General features: G+C 29.7%; 1 protein-coding gene across 1 annotated transcript in view; it reads right to left on the bottom strand.

Moving 5' to 3' along the window:
• Positions 1-9,595, bottom strand: part of LOC126748829 (nose resistant to fluoxetine protein 6-like) — a 38,453-nt gene that overhangs the window by 352 nt on the left and 28,506 nt on the right. Inside the window, exons 11-12 of the mRNA XM_050458319.1 lie at positions 9,054-9,552; positions 8,809-8,998 (exon numbers count right to left, since the gene is read on the bottom strand). Of these exons, the coding sequence (XP_050314276.1) occupies positions 9,442-9,552 (111 nt within the window). The 3' untranslated portion in view covers positions 8,809-8,998; positions 9,054-9,441. The remainder of the gene's footprint in view (positions 1-8,808; positions 8,999-9,053; positions 9,553-9,595) is intronic.

Raw genomic sequence — 9,595 nt, 5'->3', positions numbered from 1 at the left:
CTTAAAAAAAGTCATAAATTTCCGAAAAATTGATTATTTTTGTGATAAACCTTACATAAATTTCGAAAATGTTCTTTTTAGTTTGGAGTAGATTCAAAATTTGTCATTCAAATCTTAAACCAACTTTCAATAGACTGATCATAAAAAACCGGTAGAAAAAAGTTTTTGAATTGAAAAAAAAAATGGACATTTTGGCCAAATTTTTAGAATTTAGTTAGCAAATGCGCCCAGCTTTCCAGATTTTTGAAAAAAACTCTGTTTTGAAATTTGAAATCCAAAATCTTAGCCTTAGGGGAGAGGGGGGTAAAATGATCCCTGCGGGTTGAAATGATCCCGCAATTTAAAAGTTCCCATTTTATGCAAAATAAGCGTAATATTGGCAACAATGTTCTAGGCGAAGAGGTTATAAATAGACCACAATCGGAATTGCGATTCAGTTCGAATCCAATAATTTCTACGTGAACTTGTGTTTTTTACGTTTATAATATAAGGTAAGGTATTTGTTTTGTTTTATTTATTTTTTTAACAGTGCAACTGATCCATCTTCTTCTTACGTTGTTTTGTCGAGGAAGGGATGCTGAGTTGATTTGTGGTTTTTGTTTTCAATTAATATATGTCAATTAATTTTCATTTAACAAATGGTGCTGCATGTCACTTTGGGGCAAAACGATCCCGTTTTAAAAAAGGGATCATTTTACCCCCTAGTTCTTACCAAATTGTTGTAGATCCTAATTTTTATTTACAAACTCATTTTACGTCGTATTGTTACTGCTTGTTACTCGTATTGTGGATGCCACGAACATATAAGCGAATAACAAATAGGCAAAATTGGGATGCTAAGCACATGAAAAATGCCATAGCAGAAGTTAAGCAAGGAATGCCTGTGAAAATCGCTGCTCGAATCTTTAACGTACCAAGAATGTCGCTTAAACGGCGTGTAATGGACAAAAATAAGGTAGCAAAGCTAGAGATAAAGTCACTTGGGAGCTGCCACCCTGTATTTTTGCCGGAACAAGAGCAAGAATTAGTAACTCATATCCTAGATTTTGAAAGCAGGATGTATGGACTCACAACTCGTGATTTACGACAACTAGCTTATCAACTTGCTGAAAAGAACAAAATTCCCCACAAGTTTTCTCATGTAGAAAAAGCTGCTGGTAAAGATTGGTTAAGCGGTTTTAGAAGAAGACATCCAGAGATTTCCTTGAGGTGTCCTGAAGCGACGTCAGCTGCTAGGGCAAGAGCCTTTAATAAACCAGTTGTGATAAAATTCTTCAATTTGTTGAAAGAGATTTACTCTAAAAATAATGATGCGCCTCACCGAATTTTTAACGTAGACGAGACTTCGATTTCTACTGTTCCTGGGCGAAACTCAAGAATATTGGCACGAAAAGGTTCCAAACAAGTGCCAAGCAAGGGTAACATCAGCGGAGCGTGGGGTTTCGACAACAGCGGTGGTTTGTGTATCAGCTGCTGGAAGTTTTGTCCCACCGATGCTTATTTTTAGTAGAAAGCGAATGAAGGCGGAACTAACAGATGGAGCTCCTCCGGGTACCATTTTTGCGTGTAATGAAAGTGGTTGGAAGTTTTTAAGCAGTGGTTTACTCACTTCGTATCTTTCGTCAAGCCGAGTAAGGATGCGCCAGTGTTACTTATATTAGATGGACATTTATCGCACTCAAGAAATCTCGATGTTATTTTAAGTGGCAGAGAAAACTTTGTAACCATCTTGTGTTCACCTCCACACTGTACTCACAAGCTGCAGCCGTTGGACATTACTGTTATGAGTCCCCTTAGTGTTTATTTAGACCAAGCATTGGAAAAATGGTTAAACCATCATCCTGGTAGAACCGTGACGGTGTTTCAAATAAGTCAAATATTTTGCGAAGGCTACTTAAAGGCTTGCATACCATCAAATGGGATAAACGGGTTTCGTAAAACTGGCATATTTCCATTTGACTCAGAGGTTTTTTCAGATGTTGACTTTTTGGCCGCTGAAGTAACTGATCAAATACCTAGTGAGACTGATGAAACTGTAGAAGATGTGGCACCAGGTTCCAATCCATGTAACCTATTGACAGATATATCCAATATAGCTTCTGATAATGATGCTAGTGATTCAAACGATCCGTACTTGAATCCTGAGCCTGGGCCCAGCTCAAAACGAGATGAACAAATAAATTCATCTTTTTCAGTGACACCACAAGAATGTCAACCATTTCCAAAAATTCAAGGCAAGAGAAACACAAGAAAGAGAAAGTCTTGTGGAAGTGCAGTCTTGACCAGCACGCCATACAAAACTGCGCTTGAAGAAAGTATCAAGAAAAAGGTAGTAAAAGAAAACTTAATTAAAACAAAAAAGAGAAATTACAAGAAGACACTAAAGCAGAAGACGCCGAAAAATGGAAATAAAATAAAAGAAAGCCTTTCCAACTCTTCGGATTCGGAAGACGAGACAAATCCAACTTGTCTTTACTGCTGTGAAGAATATTTTACATCAGTTGATGGTTGGATTCAATGCAAAAAGTGTTTAGAATGGGCTCACGAATTGTGTGCGGGGGTTGAAGAAGATGAGGATGAATTTATTTGCGAACATTGCCCCGATGTTCCTTTAGCACTAGCAAAAGTTCAGAGAAAGCTTAGGTTTTAAATACAGTTTATCTCGGTATTATACTGTCAGAGTATTTTTTTAAAGTTTTTTGTAGAAGGGATCGTTTTACCCCCAATACGCGGGTAAAATGATCCCTTTGCGACTTTTATGATTTTGTTAAATTTTTAAAAAATAAATAATTTTTTTTTGTTAAAAGTGTGGTTTTATTAAGAGAAATTACTCTTTTATAGGCCTATTCTATCAAACTGAAGTTTAAAGAAAATATTTTCCCATTTTAAAGTATTTTTTTCTTAGGGGGATCATTTTACCCCTCTCTCCCCTACTAAAAATAATTTTCCATATTTTGATTTGAGTAAAATTTATCAGTTTCTTCTTATTTAAAAACTGAGTCTTTTTTAATATTGCAATTTTTAAACATTTTAATTTAAATGGAAATACTTTCTTCTTAAGAAAGTTTTTCAAAACAAATAAAAATTAAAGATTTAAAATTTTTGAATCCGTAAAATTTTAATTTGGTATAGTTACCATTTGAAGTTTTTGAGATTTTGAAAAATGTGCTTGAAAATTACTATGATCTTTAATGTATTATGAGCAAATTTTAGGTAATATTAAAAATCTGGGAGTTTTAATTCTTCATCAAAACTAATAAAAATTTAATTAGACAAAAATTATTGAATATCTAAAATTTGTTCATGTTTTTTTTGGAAATTCATGTAAAATTGTTCCCAATAATAAGTTTATATTCTGGATTTCTTAGGTTAAAATTTTCCGAAAAATCCAAAATTTCCAGCACCCTTTAAATTTAGAAATTGTTTTTTTTTTAAATTTTTTTTGGCATTTGCAAAGTCTTAATTTAAACCAAAGTTTTGTTGTTAAAATTAAATAAAGTTGGTGAAAGTTGATAAAGTTTTCAAATTTTTAAATTTTTAATTTATCGAAAAACTCCAAAATTTACAATTTTTTTTTTTAATTCAGACATTCACTTTTTTAAAAATTTTAACTTTTTAGAGATTGTTTTAAGATTAATTGTCTTTTATTTTTCTATGAGGAAAATTTGGGAATTTTGGAAAGTTTGGATAAATTATAGGACGATAAATATTGAAACTTTGCCAAAAATAAAAAGAATTTATTTTTTTAAATCTATACAGGGTGTCCGAAAAAAGGAGGTCAATCCGCCGCCCACATATAGGGTGGACCAAAATAATGTGACTTTCGTAATGCCATTTTTTAATTGAGCGCTCGGTATTCAATATACAGGGCGTCAAAATGAGAAATATAAAATCGTTTTTTTGAAGTAAGTCGAGTGTTTCATAAGATATTAAATTAAAATTTGGTGTGAGGGAGTTTTTTAGAACGAGAAATTGAAATCCGTTCACGGATTCGCTATACCTTGCAGAGGGCGCCACCTGTGGTAGGTTGCATATGTTAAAAATATCAAAACTTTTTTGTACCCCTGTATAATAAAGTTTTAGTAAAAAATTCAAATTATTCAATCTTTTCTTGTAAAAAAAGTATTTTTGGTAAATGTCGGACTGAGAATCTGTTTATGAGATATCCTAATTTTAAAATCTAAATACATTTTAACAAGTTAACAAAATAAACGTAAATTATTTTTCTAAATTAATGCTAAATTACTTATTATAATAAAAATTATACAATAATGATCCTAGATTATTTGTTCTACGTGACCTCCATTCATTTGTATACACATACGAGCCCTCTTTATTAAAGACAATCTAAGGCTTTGTATAAAATATTTGGTTTCAACCTGAAATGCAAGTTGCAATTATTCTTTCCCTTAAATGATCCTCGTTTAAAATCGAAACCATATACACAAAGTCTTTCACACATCCCCAGACTGAAAAATCAAATAGTGTAAAGTCGGGCGAACGGGGTGGCCACGGAACAGGAGCAACTCGACCCCGATCAATCCAGCGATTAGGAAATACTTGATGGAAATAGTTTCTAACATATATAGCAAAATGAGCCGGGGCACCGTCGAGTTGAAATCAAAGATTTTGTCTTAAATGAAGAGGTAAATCATCAAGCAAATCGGGCAGTATTTCTTGTAGAAACAACAGAAATGAATCACCAGTCAAATTACCTGGTAAAATGACAGGTCCTAAAAGAAAGTTATCCACAACAACTGCCCACACTTGATGGTCAGTTGTTGTGGAAAAAACACCAAAGTGTAAAGCAAGTCTTGCCTCGGGATCGTCGGGTAAAAGACCTTGTACTTTTTGAAGATAAAATGGGTAAAGTTGTTGACTCCGTAAAATATTGTGTCTCGGTTTTCCCAATATTTCTCATCCATTCAGCCAAAACCCTAGTACTAATGTATGGTGATTCTTGGACAATTCTTAAAATGTCTTCGTCTTGCCCTGGTTGAACCGCACGAGGTGGGCCGCAATTACCCTTCCGTCTTTCGCTGAAACTTCTCCCTTAGGCGGGTAATCAAATTTAAAAAAATATTTTCTTTTGGAATGAAATCGATTTGGGAATGTCTGGGCATAGCGTCTAGCGGCTAAAATAGCATTGGAGTAACATTTTCCTAGTTGAGAATTGACAGATATTTACTATTTACAATATTTAAAACTTACCAAACAAATATCTGCCAATTCGAAAAAGTGTACGTTTCTTGGTTTATGGGCCATTATGGTTTTATAAGTTGTAAGAAAACACACCAAATACAAATATGTAATTAAAAAATGTAGATTTATTTAATGAGTAATTGAGAAGCTTGTTAAGACCGTCAGAAGCGTTTAAATTTATCACTGACAGTACGTAAAAAGTTGGTGGTGCCCGAGGTCAGCCAGTTTGTTTAGAAAGAAGTATCTAGATTTTAAAATTAAGATATCTCATTAACGGATTTTCAGGCCGACATTTACTAAAAATACTTTTTTTACAAGGAAATATTGAATAATTTGATTTTTTTACTAAAACTTTATTATACAGTAGTACAAAAAAGTTTTGGTAGTTTTAACACATGGAATATACCGCAGGTGGCGCCCTCTACAAGATATAGCGAATCCGTGAACGGATTTCAATTTCTCGTTCTAAAAAACCTCCTCACACCAAATTTTAATTTAATATCTTATGAAACACTCGACTTACTTCAAAAAAACGATTTTATATTTCTCATTTTGACGCCCTGTAAATTGAATACCGAGCGCTCAATTAAAAAATGGCATTACGAAAGTCGCATTATTTTGGTCCTCCCTACATGTGGCCGGCGGATTGGCCTCCTTTTTCCGGACACCCTGTATGTAAGCAAAAATAATTGATTTTCCAAAGTTCGTGAATTTTTTTTGCAAGCTTGTCCAATAAATTCAAAAAAAATAATTCTATACAATTCTATAATAATTGTATATAATTTGTTCAAAATTCTGCAATTTTCGAATTTACATTTTCCGAAATACTCCAAAGTTTGCAGCCCTTGTTTTATTAAGAAGTTGAGTGTTTTTTCAGATTGTTAATTTAAATTTTGTCTTGCTATCGAAATTCGGGAAACTTATTTAAAATCAAAGTTCAATTTTCCGAGTCTTTAGATTCTAATTTTTTGAGAAATCCCAACATTTTCAGCTTTTTAATAAGATTCAGGAATTTTCTTTTTTTTTTAAATTGAAAAACGTAAGATTGGATGATTTTTATTTTCTTATGAGGAAATTTTTAAAAATGTTGAAATTTTGAATTTAATATTAATAACAATAATAATAGTAATAATAATAATAGTAATAATAATAATAATAAACTTAGATAGACTTAATAGACTTATTTCGAGACGAAACTGTTGTCGGGATATTAAAAAATAATTTATCTATAATTTTTTTTAAGAGAAAAGCTTCACTTTGAAATATGGAAAATGTTAAAATTCTAAAAGTTTTAAAATTAATATTAAAAATCTGTATTTTTTTTTAAATCATATATATTCCAAAATTATAAATTTTTTTTTGAAAGCTTGTCTAATATTTTTTTCAACAACAATTATATAAATTATGATTGTAAAATCATGGTTCTCTTAGATTTTTAAGTTTTTTGAAAACCCCCAACATTTCCACATAGATTTTTCTTACATAAGTATTCAAATATCGACAAAAACAAAAAAAATCTGTTCTCTTTTTAAAAATTTGTAAAACCTCAACTAGACAATTAACAAATTTTCCAAAACTTATCAGTTCTTTTTAATTTGTGCAATAATTTTTGAATTTGAAAAGTCTCTTTATTTTTGTTACTTTTTTATTTCGAGACAAAATTGTGGGGATGTTTAAAAATCATGTTTTTATTATCACTTTTTTAAATATTTTTAAGAAAAAGGCTTCAAATCGAATTATGGAAAATGTTATGTAAGACTAAGAGTTTTAATATTAATTTTAAAATTTTCAAAATTTGGGTCTTAACAAGGGCGCAATAACCTAAATGTTAAAGAGTATATGATTTCCTGAAAAACTCTTTTTTTTATAAAATCTGGAAAGCTGAACGCATTTGCTATTGAAATCTAGGAAACTTGATAGAATTAATAAAAATCAAAGTCTCCAAAATTATTGATTAAAATTTTTCGAAATTTCTGAAATTCATTTCTTTAACAGATTCTTAAGGTTAGATTGTTTTGTTAACGAAATTCCAGTTTTACTTATGTCTATCTTTTTTATTTCGAGTTTAAATTGTATAATAATAGATTATTAAATAAATGAGTCCAAAATTCAAAGGATTCAAAAGAGACTTCAAATGATTGGAATAAATATAAAAACTAGCTTAAATCTTTGGAAGAAATTATTTTAAATCCTAAGGAAAGCAGGAATTATTAAAACTGCTTTAGATGCTTGAAATGAAAATGAACACAATTTTAAATAAGTCACTCTAAATGTTAGAAGGCACAGAAATTAAAAATTGCTCAAATGCTTGGAATTAATATGACAATGAGTTTAAATACTTGAAATATGAAAGAAATCAGACTAAATGTCAAAGGAGAAAGAAATACAAAATTGCTTCAAATCCTTGGAATTAATATAAAAAATTCTTTAAAAATTTTGAATATGGAAGAAATCACTATAAAAGGCAAATAATACAGGAATCATTAATATAGCTTCAAAGGCTTGGAATAAATTTGAAATTTTTTAAAAAAATTTTGAATGTGGAAAAAATTACTTTAAAATAAGAAGGACACGGGAATGAAAAGTGTCTTCAAATAGTTGAAATTCCTATGAAAATTCCTTTAAATTCTTGGAATAAGAAAGAAATTGCTTTAAATTTTCTTTTAATTCTCTTAAATTTCAAAGGGAACAGATTTCAAAAATGGCTTCAAATGATTTTTTTCATTATTTACCTTAATTATTTTTGTTTCCATAGATTTATAATCTTTTTTTTTGATAGATATTTTAAATTTCCAGATTTTAAAAAAATTCCTAATGTCCTCAAAAAATAAAAATTAATGAATTTTTAAGTTCACTTTTCAAAAAAAAAAAAGTTTTTGAATTTAAAAAAAAAATTAATTTTAAAGCTTATCGAAAAATTAAAATGCAAAGATATACAATTTTCTACTTTCGATTTAAACTAAAATACCAATTTTAGGACTCTGGATAAAAAAACTCAATTTCTAAATCCAAAAAAGCGGGAAAATTTAAATTGATTTAAAAAATTTGCATCCAAAGATTTCAAAAAGATAATTTATAGAATTTTTATTGGAAAGATTATGGGACAAACTCAAGAAAATTAATAAATTTTGAAAAATTAATATCATTAATAATAATAATAATAATAATAATAATAATAATAATAATAATAATAATAATAATAATATATTTATTTAGCAACATGCGTTAATATTTTTATTTTTTTTTACAGGGCATTTCGGTCTGACCTTAGACACTATTTTGAAAACTAAAAATCACTAACACTAAAAAACTAAAATTTAAAAAAAGTAAATAAAAATCAATCAATCATTAAATACATTTTTCAAAATGTCAATTTTTTTAAAAGTGAACTTTTAAATCTAAAGAAAGGTGAGAGTTTTATGCTTGTTGAAAAACTTAATTCCAAAGGATGCTAAATTTTGTAAACTCTGATTTTTGAAAAAAAAATGAATGACCTTATGAAAACGATATGTAAGGTTTTTTTTCAAAATATCTGAGGTTTCCAGAATATTTTAAATTTCTTCTAGAAACAATTCCAACGCAATTATACTTAATAATTGTACTTACCCCATGGCGAAAGTTGACTAACCCCTGGAGGCAATTCCGGATTAGGAAACGACGTTAAATTATAAAGCATCCAGTAAACACAATTTCCTGGATCTTGAGTGTAGCCATTAATACTCGTAATAAAATGTCCAAGATTTGGATATTCTATGGCTTCAAACTCGAAGTTTTTTGGGTATAAGCCTGAGGCAATCTTAAAGGAACTTCATTCAAAAAAAAACCGCTTGAAACCTTCAACTTTTCGTTACCTGCATAACTTGATAAAATGTTGAGTTTCCTGGAACATTTCCGTTTATGGAGTGAATTTCTGGAAGATTTGAATAGTTTGAACTAATCCAGAGGGTATAGGATATGGGCACAAGATATCGACGTTCTATATCTTCCTTTAATGGTTCTGTCGTCGAGAAGATTACAAAATAAGTTATGAAAATTGTTAACCCATTTAGTGGAAACATTTTGTTGTTGAATGAACATACAAATATAATTTCTTTATAGCTTATAGGGGTTATCTTATCTTAAAGATTAAATCATGAGTAGAAGGGGAAATACCTTTATACTGGTAATTTTATATATTTATTAACTTATAACAAAAATATAACACTTATAAAATACAATAAACAATAATTTGGCACAAATCTACCAGGATAAAACCATCTTTATCAAGTTTATAACCGGCGACTCCAGGGCTAAAGATAACACAAAAGCGACAATAAACGATGATAAAAAGTTTCCAAGAAAAACTACGATCTAAAAAAAAAGAAATTAATAAAATACATATAAAAAAATACAA

The sequence above is a fragment of the Anthonomus grandis genome, chromosome 2 (assembly GCF_022605725.1).
Source record: "Anthonomus grandis grandis chromosome 2, icAntGran1.3, whole genome shotgun sequence".
Classification (NCBI taxonomy): Eukaryota; Metazoa; Arthropoda; class Insecta; order Coleoptera; family Curculionidae; genus Anthonomus; species Anthonomus grandis.
Note: the sequence above shows the minus strand (reverse complement) of the source record. Positions and strands in the feature narration are given on the sequence as shown.